Source organism: Takifugu rubripes, chromosome 2, assembly GCF_901000725.2.
Source record: "Takifugu rubripes chromosome 2, fTakRub1.2, whole genome shotgun sequence".
Lineage (NCBI taxonomy): Eukaryota > Metazoa > Chordata > Actinopteri > Tetraodontiformes > Tetraodontidae > Takifugu > Takifugu rubripes.
Window position 1 is genome coordinate 9,087,696 of NC_042286.1, and position 16,791 is coordinate 9,104,486.

The following is a 16,791-nucleotide window of genomic DNA, read 5'->3' on the forward strand; positions in this document are numbered from 1 at the left end:
TTTGTCACTGGAAAATCTATTTCCTTGTCTTCACTGTCTATATTCCTAAAATTATTTGGGGTGAAAGCAAAAATGAAGCGCAATCAAGTGTAACACGGAAGCAAAATATGACTAGAAATATGACAGAACAATACAAAGAATAGATCATTTATTTTATTGTCAATCATAAAGCTTTAACCTTCATTAAAAATATCCTCTTGCTTTTAGTGTGTGTGGGGGGTGGGGGGATGAAGCAGTGATTCAATATTTAAGTTGTTGCAAGAGGGAATGTGTCCCAGCCTGGGTGTAGTCGGGAAGGATGCGGAGCCCCGAGGGCCGCAGCCTGCGCATCCGTCTGCATCCACCGCGCATGCGCACATCTGCAGGACGCGCGGTGCAGCAGAGGGAGACGGCGAAAAATGGCCCTGGATAATTTAATTTTCGCTCAGTGCATCCTTTATTTTTTAGCTTTTGTGTTCGGTTTCATCGCCGTGGTGCCTCTGTCCGAGAACACGGAAGATTTCGGGGGGAAATGTCTGCTGTTCACGCGGGGGATGTGGCAAAACGAGAACATCACCGTGTCGAAGCAGCGCTTCATCGTGGAGGAGTGGGGACCCGAGTCCTCCTGCAGCTTCGTCACTTTCGTCGGGATAGCGTCGCTCATCCTGTCCGCGGTGCAGGCCTGGAGGCTGCTATTCCTCCTGTGCAAAGGACACGATGAGTGAGTGCTCCGGTCTCTGCATTTAAGAAAAAATAATCATGGAGGAGGTTGCGTCCTAATTTAAATCTGTTCTTGAACGCCTGTGCACGCATAAGCTACTGTACAACATGCTATGATACGTGCTGTAAAACTGATTAGTCATGTCCTCCATCAAAAAGATGGAGGACAGAAATATTGATGCCCTGAACCAGCCTCCATAAGTACAACATCAAGTGATTGAGAATCTACACTGACATCATGTGTCAGAAGGGATGGAATTCATCAAAGATTGCTCATGCTGTTGTCTTCTCCCAGCACCATCTTCAACGCCTTCCTAAACCTCCTGATCAGCTCCGTGGTGGTGTTCACTGTCTTCCTGTCCAGCACCATCATCAGCGTGGGGTTCAACATGTGGTGCGACTCCGTCACGGAGGGCGGCACCCTGCCCAGCAGGTGAGCTGCCACCCGTCTCATGTAAAACTGCCCAGGCTTTACTCCCTAAACACCAGCCCCCGTCTCATTTCAGCTGCGAGGACCTGCAGGACACGGATCTGGAGCTGGGCTTGAACAACTCGGCCTTCTACGACCAGTTTGCCATCGCTCAGGTGAGACGGATTCCTTATTCAACCCGATTATGAGGTGAATGAGTCACATTTTCAAGTAATGACCCCCCCCCCTCCTCCACAGTTTGGGCTGTGGGCTGCTTGGCTCACCTGGCTGGGGATCGCGGCGATGGCGTTCCTGAAGGTGTATCACAACTACAGGCAAGAAGACCTGCTGGACAGCCTGATCCACGAGAAGGACCTCCTGCTGGGACGCTCCACACGCCGTGGCTCTGACCTCAAAACTGGCCTCATCTAGAAACCAGAGGATGCCTAAACAAACACACACATGCACACCATCATCATAACACCAGACTCATGTAGACAATCGTATCAAATTGGCTTTTGCTCCCATTGCTGGCTGAATCAGACTGAAGGTTGTAACTTGTGTGTTGACCAGTGGGTTGTGATGTTATATCAGACTCCTGCTTTGCTCTTCATCCAGCGTGTGAACTGCTCCTCAACACACACGCACGCACACACACACACACACACACACACACACACACACACACACACACACACACACACACACACACACCATCTCCTAAAGCATTTAATGGAAATACACGCCCTTCTTTCCTGGTCTCAGTACAGTATTAACAGCTCAGACAGATTCCTGGAGGGATCGTTGTGTCTTTGTGAAACTTCTGCATGGATGTACTGCATGATCAAGTACTAGGCTGCTGGTTTGTAGACCTACGGGGACATTCATTGTTTTTCTACACTGATAAATATACCCCGACGTATGCTACACGCTGCACATACTTGAATCCTTTTTTTTTTTTTTGTTTGCATGTTGCAGCCAAATTTGTCTGCTTTTACAGTGTATTTACACTTTTATCAACAGTTACAAGAGTAAAAAGGTTTTGTAAAAAGGACAAACTATAGTTCAGAGTCTTCATGTACCAGGCCGCCATGTGTGAAATTCAAACAAATATATATATTTTGTGCCAATTACTCTGAGGCTTCTCTTCTTTTTCAGGACAAGAGTCATTGAACAGATGCAGATATACCTGCTCTAGTTCCTCTAACAGCCTTTCTCACACTCTCCCATCGACCACACAAGAAGACAGAGCAGATCCGATCTGTAACATTTGATTTATTTTATTTAAAACAAGTGAAATCATCAACTCATAAAAAGCAATAAATCCCTCTGTAAAGGCACTTCTTCCAAAGTGGCCATGAACTGCTGTGAAACAGCCTCTAATGTAAATATGAGAGATACAGGTTCACTGGTTGTTGGGTTTATTGCTAACAATGCTTTCGTTTGACAGTACAGAGTGGAGACGTCTACTTTTTCCTTCTGTTCAGGCCACATTAGTATTGCTTTGGCATTCTAATGTCCTGAAACGGTTCAAAAAGAACGAGGTGTCAGTGGAAACTATGTGAAGTGTGTTATTGCTCATTGTGCGAGGACTGTGCATCACTTTGACCGACAGTAACCGTTTTGCACATTGGGACTGAGAAGATTCTCTCATACTTCTGCGTTTGGCCTCATTATTTTCTGTGTCCATATAAATGCCGGAACATAACCTGTAAGTTAAAACCTCAATATAAATACTTTGACATAGAAATGCAACAAATAACAAAAAGTTAAAAAATATCTGGAGCCATTTGAAGACTGATATTTGAACAGACACAGCTACATCTCTCAGAAGAGTATATAACGTTTACATTAAAGGATATTTGTGGTATCTGCGCTGTTAGGTTGAAAGCGGTCGCCATCATTCGATATTGATACATTTGTGTGACAGATAAGTAGAGAGAATGAAAGAGGTTGTGCTGCAGTTTAGCTGCACCGGGAATCAGCCGGAGACAGTCGTCCACGAGGAGGAGATGGAAAAAAGAGATGTTTCTCACTCAATAGTCATCCAGCCTTTTCCGAGGAGGTGAGGCAACTCCCTGCTATCCTTCCTTATCTTCAATTGTTAGCACACGTGTACCTCCCTCCTCCTCCTCACCACCCAGAGCTGTTTCTACATTCCCGCGGTGGCATTTACTGGACTGAATCCTGCCGTCGTCCTTACACACACAATTGGTTGGGCATGACAGAATAAATAAATACATTCCAGGAAACATTCACTCATGAATCTTAGATGATTAGGTGTTATGTTGGTATTAGCATCACGGTGTGCAAAGTCCTTACAGCTTAATAATGAGTGGTTTAGCGCCACCTTTGTACAGGTCGTATATACAAATATGGAAGCTACATATTTCTGAGGTTACATATTATTTTCCTTCTTCACTCTGAGAGTGGATTAACACTGGGCCTGCTATCTTTCCAAAATAGGAAAAAAAAGAAGAGGCCTGGAAAACTGTAAAGCAGGCTCCTCCACTCCCCCGGTGGTCCTATTGCGTCACTGCATGGTCAGCCATATCCAGCAGCCCCACAGAAGCTGTTTCACGTGCAGCAGGTAGACAGCCAGAGCGGCCTCCAGCTCGTCACACAAGCGCTGTTGGTGCCGGCGGTCTGTGCAGTACATGGCCACGCCCATGAATGACATCAGCAGGAAGAGGGTAGTGAAGAGGGCGAGGTGGGGGTGGGATGGAGTCGTCTCATAGGCTGGGAACAGAAGAGAGGAGTTTACTGGGCTGCTGCAAGTGGGCGTTTCAGCCATTCTGCCCTCAGATGTGTCTTCCCCGCTCCTGCCCCCTCAAAGACCTCCATGTTTTGGTGGAAGATTTGGTGTGAATACATGTTTACAGTGAGGCATCACACACGCTGTGTTTCTACCATTGTTAGAAAGTGGATGAGAGCGGCAGGCCCTACTTTGCTTGGCAACCAAATTACATCCAAATCAGGCTTTTGAGCTTTTACCTCTAAGTACACTGTTTCGTATAAAAGGTGCGGACAGTTTGTCATGCATGATTTAACGGTCGCTCTCAGACACACTTACCACCTACACAGTCACAATAAGGAATGTCTGTGAAACCAAGAGAGAAGACGCCTGTCAATGAAAAGGAGCCATGCTGCGCCCTTGCAGACTCCATTATCGGCCTGAAATAGGTTCCACTGGCACTTATTTGCATGTATATTAATGAAGGTTTAACTACAGTATCATTACTATATTTATTAGCAGCAACCCCCCTCCCCCAAAGGCAGCACTTTCTCTTTAAGCTAATGGCAGACAACATTCTTTGTTGTTTTCTCCTCTACAAACGTAGTTATAATGCCTGACGGGACAGGCTGCACTCTCACCGTGCACAGTGGTCTCTGGATCCCTGAATCGAACCCTCCTCTCGCCTCTCCGTCTGTGGGCGGGCTCTACGTCCGTCCCGTAGATGGAACTCGGCCTCTTTAGAATGGAAGTGGGGACTTTGCTGCTGGTTACCTGCAGCAGACACAGCTCGGGCTCAAGGTTCGATGTTTGTACTACATCGTGGGCATGTTGACACTTCCTGAACCCTGACCTTTGGTGCGTCCTCCTGTAGGTGGTGGGCGTCCTTTCTGTGGAGGATCTCTGAGTTCTTCTCCCGGTGGGAATGAGAGAGACAGTTGACGGCTGAATCTCGGATGGACTCGGCCGCGGCAAAGCGCTTGGAGAGCGCGGACACACACTGACCCAGGGAGTCTAGCGAGAGAACCATGACCATACATGAGCAGCGATCACTCGCCGCAACAGTCTGAAGGCTGACGGGCGAGGTGAAAACAAACAAGGCCAACTTCCACATGCAAATGTGCCAGAGGAAAGACGCTGCAGTTAACTGTGTCGGCACTGACAGTGAAGGCATCAGTGATTCAATCAGTGGAAAAGTCATTGAGAGAGTGACTCTCACTAATACCACAACTGCTATTATTACAATAACAGCCACTATTTTTACAACTACTACAAAAACAACAACCAAGCTACAACTTAAGAAGTATAACAAAACCTGAGTTACTCTGCGAACTTGAATGAAAGAGCTGTTTATCTGACATACGGCAGCTGCAATGTGTAAACAGCTAAGCCTGGTTGAGTTGAAGTGTCTCGCTGTTGGTCAAAGCGGATTTCTGTGTGTACAATACGAAAGGAAAGGTCACGCACGCATGTGCAAAGACTTGTTTGTGCTCAGCCCATCGACGCCTCCTGACCCCGAACACAGCAAGAGACAACAACACTATGTTTTTGTTCCCCATGCAGAGGGCTCCTGTCTTTATTTAGCCCTGTTCAGCATCCTGACTCAGCAAAACTAAACTAAACTGGTTTAGACTGCACACATAAAAACATCACAGCAGTCAGAATAATTCATAATTCAGAAGGAGGAAGAATGCAGAACCAGGAGAGTGCAGCCCTGTTTAACCGCACACCAGAGCCGGCACATTCATCCTTTGTCCATGTTTAAAAGACCTCCTCTGTCTGGCATGTTGGATGTGTTCCTTCATTTAACATTTAAATAGCCTAACATGGTTTTAAGATTACTGCAGGGCTTTAGTGCCTTTCCTCTCCGTGCTGACCTCTATAAAACACAGACCCTCTTGTCATTTCTGGTGCATGTCCTGCCTCACGTGAGGAAGACTCCGCCCCCATTCTTCAAGCTGAATGCCGTCAGAGTTCACTGATACGATGATCGAGCACCACCTGTGTTGTTTTGCCCCACATGGCCTGATGCCTGCAGTTCCAGGTGACCTCTTACCTGAATATTCCGTCTTGCCGATCTCAGCGTAGACGGTGGCCATCAGCTCCAGGCTTTTGGCTGTCACGGGGTGATCATTACCGAAGGTCCTCTGATGGATCTTTGTAGCCTGAAAGGCAAAAGCATCATGGGATCGTGACACCTACAGTGAAGGAAAGACGGCGGTGGAGGGGTGACATACCTTACCACTGTACTCTAGAGCCAGATGAGGTCTGCGAAGAAAAGGGAAAAGAGGTTGGCACAGTTGGGCAAACATTAAGCTGCTTTTATTGTGAGGCTGGAACAGCACATTATGTGCCTTCTGCAAACAAAAGCAGCCTTGTAAAAGAAGAATCCAGCTACCACTTCCGTCTCTCTCCTTCACGGGTACTTTGAAAGGCGGCCTCAGCCTGTGCTGGTGAGATCAGGTTGGGCAGATCTGTTTCAGTGGCAGCTTGATAAATCCCAGTCTGTTTTGATTAGACCTGGAGAGCAGGCGGGAGGAAGCGGAAACCTTCCATTGCTGCCAGCACTGACAGGCGCTGCCATTGTTCAGGCTTACAGAAGGCCACTGTTACCACTAAGCTGGGCCACCGTGACACGCTGAAGTGACAATCTGCCAGCCGTTCCGCTCATCTCTGCCCTAAAAATGAATCCAAGGGCAGTCATCACCCTCACGGGGGCCCCTCTGATGTAGGGCAAGCTCAGTTTAGTGCAACAGATGTCAACTTCGCTGTTCAAAACCCACACTTCCCTTCAATTAGTAATGGCCGGGTGTCTATTTGCACTTTAGGAGGTGCTTCTCATGGGAAATCTGATAGGCACGGACAGATCTGCACATCGGCGGTTTAAAGGACTTCCTGCGACATTGCTGAAAGATTCAGGAAGTCTTTCAACTTCCTGATCAGCTGGGCAATTTTGACAGAGACCTACAGGAGCGGGGGCTCAAGCTTCTGTGCCACAGTCTCCTATCTGATTTAAGATTATCACAGAGCCCAACCCCCCACCGTGGCCCTGCAACAGGAGCCACCAGATTCCGGAAGGAGTTCCTTCCGTGACACGTACAGGGTGGTGTCCCTTTTCTGCATGTCCACAGGGAAACTCAACTCTCCCTGAAAAGACGGATTGGAAGATTTTCACTGCAGAAAGGTCAATCAGGCGTGTGTAAAACGCGATATTTCGGATGCCCAAACTGCATGACGACAAACACAGAGGGCTCATAGTGGGTCACAAAAATTCTTCCAGTCTTGTCTGCAGCAAAATACTTCTCACTCGATTACACAAATCTGATCTGGGTATTAGAAAGGGCGGATTACTAAACAAACAAATGAGCTGTTACTTCCATCCAGCTACAGCTTATGTAATATGAGTCAACACAAAAATTAAGGTAATCTAGGTGAATTGTTTACATAGTCACAACTCAATTAGCATGGAAAATACTCGCACAACATAGACACACCTATATTAGAGACATACATCAGTTGGAGCAAAGCATTCCAACAAGTCAGGAAATGATGCATCTAACACTCTATTAATTAATAGGATAACATCAACAATGATAATCATACTAGAAGAAGAGGAACAGAGGAAGAGGAATCCAGCTCCGGCGGGGTGCTGTTTTACCTACTGTTTGCTCATGATGCACAGCTGGGCCAGACGCTCGAGCTGCTGAGCCTGGGAGGCCTGCTCCGACAGCTCCTCTGGGCCGCTCCATCCTACAGAGCCCAGTGTCGCCTCCTCCTGAGGCCCTGCTACACAAACACAGGGCATGGATTCACCGTCGGCCCTCCGCCAAACACTTTATACCTTTGCCCTCTTTTCTGTCTCTCTCTCTCTCTCTCTCCTCCCTGCCCTTTACCGCCCTGTGAGAGGCCGAAACAAAACAATAGCAACAAAAAAGGGTCTGTCTGTCCTCCTGTCTGGCTGTCCTGGCTGTCTGAGCAGCAGAGGGAGGCTGACGGAGGACTGGAGACGTGAGAGCACAGATGAGGGCAGGACACAGCAGATAAGGGAGTCACACAACACGCCACGCCCACTCAGACACACTCGTGCAAACAGTGACAAACCACAAACACACAGCGTGAGACCCACGAGTACCAGGACAAGAGGAGCTCCATTTTCCCTGCGGCGCTCTGAAAGGCTTGTCATCACACAAGCATCTAATTATCTCGCAGCAGGAAAAAAAAAACCTGTGGAGAAGAAGCAGTAACAGCAGCGGTGCTGACGGCGCCCAGCGCTCAGCCCCAGCGAGTGCTGAATCAGGGGGTCCGCTGCTGTAAACCATCCTCTCAGCTCTCACAGAAAGGGCCACCATTTGTCTTCCAGTTTGCCTTTCCTCTGACGCTGCGCCCAGCACGCCGAAATGCTGCCTCAGCAGCAGGCAGAAGGACTCAAATGTCTGGAGCACCAGCAGGTAAAGAACCAGCAGCTGTTCAGGGAACGTGGGGCCATTAATCCTCCACCGGGTTCAACGTAAACAGCAGTAGACTTTAATACCAGACCCCAGTTTCCTCCATCATAATAAATTAATACTTAACCCCAATGTCAATCTGAGGGTGAAGCATTTTTGAAAGTTTTTTTTTTTGGATTGAGTTTGGATTCATGCAAAGCTGTACAGCGCCAGCAACAGTGTGATGTACTTGCCTGCGCTCCCCTGCAGAGCTGTGAGCTCGATCAGCGCCACCTCATAGAACATTTTCTCAGCCTGGATGAACTGGAGGGCCTTCCCATCTGTTTATACGGGTGAAGGAGCGGTCTCAGTCGTCATCAGGATTAGTCAGGGCTTTAAAAACAGCCCGGTTGCCTAGCCTGGTGCTATTTTTGCCCCATTGTTTTCCAATCTATCTTGAGCAATGACCCCCTTTCACACAAACTGAACGTGTTGCTGCTGATGCAGGGGACAAGGCACGCCGCCGACCTTGAATCCGGAACTCTGCGCTTCATTAAATAAATGGCACCTGTGTCAGTAAATTGCACATTTTTGCTGCTCGCGCTTGTGACGTCTACAGCCGCGGCCGATTACATCTAATGTGATCTGGTCTCACATGCTTCTCTTCAGAAGTGCCTTTAAAGCGCCCGCTTTGAAAGTTCCGTTTGATGCTGAATTCCTGTGTCGCTTTCATGAAGAGATTCTATAAAAAGCCTCCTAAAATTAGAACCTTTAAAAGCTCCTGAGAGTCCATCCCGCTGTAAAATGACACCGCAGCCGTTTGGTGAATTTACAGCCCGACGGGATGAAGAATGCTTAAAATAAACACAGAACTGCTGGTGGAAATGTCCCGCTTCACACCAGAAACCCCATGAGCAACTTCATCATTCTCAGGAGCTCACATTTCTTCCCTGCTAAGGCGACGGACATATATCAAATAAAACCTCTGCACAATATTTTCCACTTTTTTCCGAGCAGCCGAGCTTGAATGGGAACAGCTGTTTTCCTTTGTTTGTCGGCTGTAAAACAAAAGAAAACCACAACATGGTGCCATTAAAGCTCTCCTGATCCTCTGGTGATGCTCAAGAGTAAGACACAAGCAGGCATTCTAAGAAAGAAGATGGACACCGAGGGAGGAACAAATATTGATTCCTGACAACCATCTGTTGTGAGCTAATGGAGGGAAATGCGGCGCACCGTGGCCGCCTCGTGGAAGTCGCTCCGGAAAGGATGCGAGTGCTGCATGTGCTGGACCATCTGGGAGGGAGGATTAGGGGAGCAGCCACAACCAAAGGTCAGGGCACTACTTCTGTCTGATATTTTTAGCCTGGCAGGACCACACCACCATCCGCTCCAGGGGACGCGTGCTCTACTTCGCCGCTGCACACACTATGAACCCTACCGCCAACCGGCGAAGCTCTGCAACGACTCGCATGGACGTTGCTCGACACGTGCCGTGTGCCAACAGTGCACAGAAATAAACTCATAAAGCTCACTATCTTATCTTCCCAGAAGGGGTGTGGGCTTTCCTCTGTAATTATATCATGTGATCAAAAATTGGCTTCACGGTCCTCTGCTGAACGCACCTTTCAGCTCCTGTGTGCCCTCCACTGCACATCCGCTCTATAAAGTTCATTAATCTATCGGCTTCCCCCTTTAATTCAGACTAAAGTCAAACTGTCTGGGTCAACACACCTTCCAAGAATCATATATCCATGAACACTCAGCAGCTAAAAGTGCTCTTCTGGCACCTGTACAAAGGCCCGTGGAACGCCGCCAGCTCTGATAACCTTAGCTTGGGATCTAAGGGGCCACAACCTGGTCACTGTCTCCATCAGCTGCGACTAATAGTAGATCTGTCCGCAAGTCCAGGGCTTCACCATGACAACAACATGCCTGGAATATCTGTGTGTAGCTTTCCTGTTTTGGGATCTGGCTGCAGCAGAAGTAACGATGTTGTAAACATCTCTCCAGCATTCCCACATCCTCAGCTGGTGTGCGTTGACCCTTCCCTCCCTCGAGGGCGGGCCGACCGTGTTGTTGTGAGAGCCGAATGGAAAAAGAAACGGAAACATCTCCAGAAAACGTTCCGTGGAACAGCCTGAAGTTGAATCCGTGAAACAACATGTGCTCGGCGATTATCTCGAATCCTGTTTGAATGGCTTGAATGAAGCAGGTGTCAAGAAGGGGCCCCGCTCTCTGCTTTTGTAAACAAAGCCCGTCAAATTGACCTTTTTTGGAAACCCGGCAGTGAGAGGAAGACCATTACTGAGGTGAATCATGACCTGAGAAGCTAAGTGTGTGATTGTGTCAGTAACAGAGAGAAGAACCCAGCAGTAACGTATCCTGTAACACAACACCTCTCTATTATGTCCACCTCCCATACGGCTTTAGTTTATAGAGCCGGTGAAGTGGGTGAAAGACTAGTCACTGCAGGTTAATTAGCACTGCTCTTCTCTCTGGTGTGCAGAGATAAGAGTCTACAAATCCTCTTAAGAAGCACACACAGGATGAGCGCACAAGTGTGGCGACTGCGTTATTATGAACCGGCCCCAGAAATGCCCACTCAAACCCACCCAAGGGTGGGTGTCCTGGCATGATGCTAGGTTAGCTGTTTAGGCTAGCACAAGTAATGCAAGAGACACCCTCCCTGAAGAGTCAAGGATACAATTCTTTTTTGTGATGAAGAGTTCTGCAATCTGTGAAGCAGAGAAAAACAAGGGAGACGCTGAAGTTAATGACTTTAATCGTTATTCAGGCGTGAATATGTCTGATCATTAGCAAAAAAAGACAAAAATGAGAACATAAACCAGATATTTTCTTGATTTAGACAATCAATACTGACACTATGACTGTGCGTGCTGGATAATTTATCACCAGGAACACTTCCTCAATCTTGGTGAGACTGACATCATCATCTCCTGTCAGTGCAGGATGTACGTGACAAACTGTCACAGTTGACATTGCTGCCTGTCATGTCAAGGTTGAATCTGCCTTGCTGTGCTGTGCTATGTGATGCTGATCTAAATGAGCACATGATACAGCAGATTTGATGGACGCATGCAGTGAGGCTGCGAGTCGACGCCGGTGCGCGTGCAGGAGTTTTCGGCTCCATGTGTCTGGTCATCTGTGGCTCACCTGGTGGAGGCAGTTGGGCAGAGAAGTGAAGCTCTGCACGTGAGTTAGACCCAGCAGGCAGCTGAGGAAGCAGTGGAGGGCGGCCTGGTACTCCCCCTGCTGCTGGAGCTGCTGTCCCAGCTCGAACAGGCCCTCTCTCCCCTTGTTCAGCATCCCCAGCTCCAGGCAGGACCAGCAGCGCCTCCCATCAGGGCTTTCGCCGGCCGGGGACGGGTCTCCTCTCCTCCTTGCCTCTTCGCTGAAGCCACACAGGTGGAGAGAAGCAGCTCCACACACACTGACAGATTCACAGGGAGTGAAGAAGACACAGCGGCCGACATAAACACAGACGCAGAGGTGCCAGAAGAGGGACGAGAGCTGCACACACTCACTCAGTTTCCTGTAAGCACTGTAAGTCAAGGACAGGTGGCGCGGAGCAGGCTTGAGCAGCGGCGCTGACTCTCAGGAAACATCCATTCCCCTCCCCTCTCTGACTGGAACAGAAAAGGAGGACAGAGGAAGTGGGAGAGCGTCGGCTGCCTGAGCGGCAGAGCTCTCAGCCAATCCCTGCTCCGCTCAGGCACTCTAGCTCCACCAGCGGCTCCCCCCAACCCCCGCAAAGCTGTAGGTGTCAATAATGTAAAGTAAGGATGGCGGTGCGCGCGCTCTGTGGTGCACATCTGTGTGATGCATATGCAAAGGGGTGACCCAGTTTTCATGGGTTGTGCATGCGTGCGTGTTTCCCGCTGCTGTGTAGCTGAGAGGGCGTGCACGGCTGCTGTTAATCGCCAACTAAACAGGAGTAAATGCGTCGACAAACTATCTGTGAGAAACCATGTTTCCAAACACATCCCAGAGCTCCTCGCTGTCCAAATACCTAAAACAAATGTTTATTTAGGAGGAGCTCCTCCTCTGGGTGTTTGCTCAGTTCCCTTCAGGTACTAATAATCAGCATTAACGTGAGGCCAATCTGTGCCTGAGGACAGAGAGGGAGAGAGGAGACAGAGGGAGCAGCCCTTGAGCCTGCTGGGGAATCACACCCCCCAGCCCCACCGTCAGGAGGCACAGCTGTGGTGGGAGACGGGATTCTAATGGCCAAGGAAGCCAGTGGACGGAGATAAAGGAGCGTTCCACCTGCAGCGTGATGATGCAGGGTCACTCCGTGTCCTCCAACGGGCGATTAAACCCACTTTATCGTGGCGCCGAGAGGGCAGAGTGACCCGCCGGCTGGGTCCCAGCGCTCAGCCCCAAATAAAGGCCAGTGGATTTGTCCGACCAGTCAGGCTGAACAGACACGCAGATGCCGGCAGTTCCCGTCTCCATGTTCTCAACACAGGACAAAAAACCCAACCCCCAAAAGCCCGATGTTTCGGGCTGGAGAGACCTTCAATGACAATGACGCACGACAAGTGATGCATTATGATGACATCATTCTGCCACCAGGTGAAGTCCGTGGAAACGTGGAAAGCAAACACGCTGTTCAGTTACCTGTCCGTGCAAAAATAGAAGGAACAAAGTGAAACGTTGTACAAGAAAGATGGAGCTTTACTTTGCATGGAAACGCATTCAACATTTAAGGCATTTTTAATCACCTCTTATCAAAAGTATTTTAATAAAGTGGGTATTTAAAAGTTTTTGGTAGAGGCAGGTCCCTGTTTATAACACATATTTTATAACACAAGTCTGTTACAGAACTGGTGCATTATGGGAAACCCCCGAGAACAAGATTCTGTTTATCGGAGATGAATTTATGAGGTTAAAATGACACTTTATTGATTTGATTCCCAGCTGAGTTGATGGTCGTCTGTCTCCAGGGTTTCTGATGAATGGACAAATGGATGGACAGAGACTTTTAAACAGCTTATCTTTACAAAACAAACGGATTTGAATCTGAAATAGTGATTCTTTGGACAATAGACCAGCCTGGCTTCTCCCAGCATCTTTCCATGGGCAGGAATGTTAACCGCCGATGTCTGTCCGTGCTGCGAGGACGGGACCTACCTGGAACTAGAATATTGATTATGTGTCTCTTGGAGTGGGTGGACACATCCATCTGTCTGAGGGGTAAACACTGGTGGGGTAGATAGACCAGGCTAATGTAAATGAATGGTAAACAGGCACTGCAGCAGAATGCAGGGAAGGAGGGCATCGCGACGTAGGCACAGATATGAATCAAACAGCAACAGGCAAAGTAATAAAGCGCAATACATCCAATTAGTTCTAATGGTCGTTGCAATGGCTGCATTTGACCACAAGTAGATCTTCATTTGGTGTAAATATCAGACTGTATGAACGGCAGAAGGGACAGATATTTACGGGTCTGACATCAGATGTGGCCTTTGGGATGATTCTGTCCAGTCCTGCAGAATTAAATCACGTGGGCATTTATCCACGAGCTCATAAATCTTACTGTAACGGCTCTTTTAGAATAATACATCTTTCCAGCAGGCCAGCAGAGGAGCGTTCCTTCTCTTCCTATGTGGTGTCACATCAATGCGCATCTCCTAACATCAGCAGATACTATTTATATTTCCTGTGTTGTGCACAGACAGCGGCTTCACATGGTTCTGCTGGTGCTGGTGCTGCAAGGCATTTGCTGTGAAGATTTCACTCTGTTGGAGTGGCTAAATGTTCTCTGGCAGCTCCAATGATGAGAGGAACAAGCTCAGGAACTTGTGATAGGAATGTAATAGTACGCTAGACACACGTGCTTTCCTCCAAACTGATTATTGCAGATCTTTCACCCACAACAGCAGGATATGAACAAAAGAGCCACAGTTGAAACTGCTCCTCTGTCCTGCCACCACAGCCTCAAAGCTCAGATCCACCCCCCCACCCCCCCGAAGCCACTGACTGTTTATAGGCTCGATGTAATCAGCAGTAAATGCTGCCACCATCTGTCTCTTTTTACCCAATTATCTGATCCAGTGACTTTCACTGATAAAAAGAGTCCAGGTAAACATGGTGGAACACATCCTCCAGCTACAGTTATGATGCATCTCAGTTTTTCTTTTCTCAATCACTTTCAGGTGCTGCAATGAATGTGAGCGATGTGCTCTTCGTTCTGAGACCCGAGATAGCTTTTGTGCAATTACAGCCATAATTGTGTTATTACAGTGTAGCTACTCAGCTAATACCTCACCCAAAATGAATGAACTTTCATTAAAGATTTGGAGTCTGTGTCAGTTGAGATTCAGCTGAAACCAATTCATTAATAACCATGAGAAAATTCAGAAATGTAATATCACATTTATTACGTTTAGCCCCGGGAGTCTTTTTGCTCCACTCTTGCGCCCTCTAGCGACCAATTTGTGAATGGAAGCAAGTCTGAAACGTGTGTTGGGTATCCACGCACATATTTGCACGGTCATGAAAATAAAGACCTCAAAACAGCAGTATTGAGGACAGATTATCTTTACAATTTAAAATCCATCCATCTATACTGTCTTCTGCTCACCTCCACTAATCCACTAATCAGGGTCAGGAGGGGGTGCTGGAGTCTTTCCCAGCAGGCACTGGGTGAAGAATCGCAGGACAGAACTACTGACCACACGCTCAGCCGCATGATAGGAAAATCCTCTGTTGTTACAGGATCGCTGCCAGAACCTTCCCACACAACATGAGCCCATTTCACACCATTTTGCACAGCGAGGTCATGCTGCACCCAGCCATTACAAACCACACCTGGGTCCTCAGGTTGGTCCTTGAGAGAGAAGGAAAATCAAGGTGAAAGCAGAGATGTTAAAAAAGTGGCGACAGAACAGAGGTTTTTCGATCATCCAAGCCGATGTCAGTTAAACATTCACTGCATCAATGTTTGTGTGTCAGCGGCGTGTCAAACAGGCTCCAGAGTTAACAAGACTCCTGCAGCCTCATCCTTCCATCCTCCCCTCCGCGGTCGCCCTCTTCCTGCGTGACCGGGCAGGCGTGGGCCGCTCCGTCGTGGCAGCAACAGTTGGCTGCGTTCAGCCGCTTCGGGGTGTGTGAGAGGAGCGTTGCTGATTGGATCTGTGCCGCTTTCGTGACAAACCCAGCCAAAGACAAACAGGCCACTTCAGTCAACACTGGGCTGCAGGACAGATGTGATGGCGATAACACACACACACACGCACACACACACGCACACACACACACACACGCAAAACTGTTCCACTGGTTCTCCACTAGGAGTCTAAAGCGAGCCACAGAGAAGCAGCCACGGCAGAGACACGGAGGGACAACACGCTTCAAACAGGACTCAAAGACGAAGCAAACAACGTGATTACGCTCATCAAATCATCCTCAACCAGTGCTTCCCCCACATTCCTCCTCTTAAAACATTCAGCTGATGTAACCTGTAAAACTGCTGAAATTAGCATTAGCACAGGGATGCTAATCTGCACATTGCAGGTCTCTGCTAATACTCTAGATTTTAAATTGACAATGTGAGCATTGACAATTTCACCTTCACCAACAACTTTTAAACATCACAGTATTTCCATCTGCCGCCGTCTATTGTCTCACCGTTTTCAGGGAATGTTTCATATCTCAAATCCGATCAGGCGACGGTCCTCGGGAATTCCGGGTTGTTTCATCCTTCCGTTCGTGTGGCTGGAGAGAGGCAGACTAAGTGCTGGTCTTTAACGTGGTTCCGCAGAAACTTTAATTTAATCTGCGTCTCCTGCGTGGCTTCATTTCACCAGAGTCGAGGGAGGTCAAATGTCGCCTCTTTCTCCGGTCAGTGACCCGCAGCCATGAGGCCCGCCTGGGGAGGTGCTGTGGCCGGCGTCACGCTCAATCAAATGCTGATACACACTTCAGAGACACACGCTTAACCTGATAAAATGGAGGTTATTATGGGAGGGCAGAGGACGAGCGGGGACTGGCAACAACACAGTAAATATTTATGTGCTACTGTTCATCCTCTGAGAACAGCACAGCACCTCTACTTTCATATTCCCTTTTTTATTGTGGTCCATTCAGAAGTGGATTAAGAGGCTTTTAAACTCAATTGGATGGAAAATTCGTCCATTTTGTTTTCTTTAGTGGCAAACTGATGAGACTTTATCCACTGTGGCTCCCACAAAATCTGCGAAATTGACCCTCTGCTCGGTGGCGTCGAGAGATTCTTGCTGATGACATTTCCATTAACAACAGGACATAATATGTTTATGGATCCCCGTTTGGTTTAATTTCTCCCTCTGCAACACAGTTTCTAACAGCTGCGTGGGCGTGCGCAGGAAGGGTTTTATAGATTGTCCATACAGACGATCTATAGGCAGTAAATTGTGCTGACAAAGCACGGCGAGGTGGCTGGGTTGAGAAATTACCCACGCAACTCAATTAAGACGGGAGAATAAGGTTGGCGAGTACAAAGATTACATCAGTTT

General features: G+C 48.1%; 2 protein-coding genes across 3 annotated transcripts; one reads left to right on the forward strand and one right to left on the reverse strand.

Annotated features, from left to right (window-relative positions):
• The first annotated feature begins 252 nt into the window (after positions 1-252).
• Positions 253-2,241, forward strand: tmem179ab (transmembrane protein 179a, genome duplicate B). Its single transcript, XM_003962650.3, has 4 exons — positions 253-700; positions 995-1,132; positions 1,206-1,284; positions 1,367-2,241. Exons 1-4 carry the CDS (start codon positions 399-401, stop codon positions 1,538-1,540), a joined length of 693 nt encoding a protein of 230 aa, XP_003962699.1. The 5' UTR covers positions 253-398; the 3' UTR covers positions 1,541-2,241.
• A 124-nt stretch (positions 2,242-2,365) lies between these two features.
• c2h14orf180 (chromosome 2 C14orf180 homolog) lies at positions 2,366-16,092 on the reverse strand. Of its 2 annotated transcripts, none has more exons than XM_029832635.1 (11): positions 15,926-16,092; positions 11,815-11,912; positions 11,444-11,720; positions 10,974-11,004; positions 8,521-8,607; positions 7,505-7,625; positions 6,080-6,110; positions 5,899-6,007; positions 4,696-4,856; positions 4,484-4,616; positions 2,366-3,847 (listed from the first exon to the last, which is right to left on the reverse strand). In XM_029832635.1, the coding sequence occupies exons 1-11, from the start codon at positions 15,944-15,946 to the stop codon at positions 3,642-3,644; spliced, it is 1,275 nt and encodes a 424-aa protein (XP_029688495.1). In that variant the 5' UTR covers positions 15,947-16,092; the 3' UTR covers positions 2,366-3,641. The 2 variants fall into 2 exon arrangements, with proteins under 2 accessions (XP_029688495.1, XP_029688494.1); XM_029832634.1 differs by having other exon boundaries at positions 7,505-7,628.
• Positions 16,093-16,791: the final 699 nt, after the last annotated feature.

Excerpts from the sequence above, each read along its gene's own strand:
- tmem179ab (XM_003962650.3), top strand. The coding sequence starts at position 399 with ATGGCCCTGGATAATTTAATTTTCGCTCAGTGCATCCTTTATTTTTTA. Across the intron at positions 701-994 it reads CTGTGCAAAGGACACGATGA|CACCATCTTCAACGCCTTCC; the intron begins GTGAGTGCTCCG and ends GTCTTCTCCCAG. Across the intron at positions 1,133-1,205 it reads GGCGGCACCCTGCCCAGCAG|CTGCGAGGACCTGCAGGACA; the intron begins GTGAGCTGCCAC and ends GTCTCATTTCAG.
- c2h14orf180 (XM_029832634.1), bottom strand. The coding sequence starts at position 15,946 with ATGAAACATTCCCTGAAAACG. Across the intron at positions 8,608-10,973 it reads CTTCATCACAAAAAAGAATT|ATGGGAAGGCCCTCCAGTTC; the intron begins GTATCCTTGACT and ends CCGTATAAACAG. Across the intron at positions 6,008-6,079 it reads CTCTAGAGTACAGTGGTAAG|GCTACAAAGATCCATCAGAG; the intron begins GTATGTCACCCC and ends TTTGCCTTTCAG.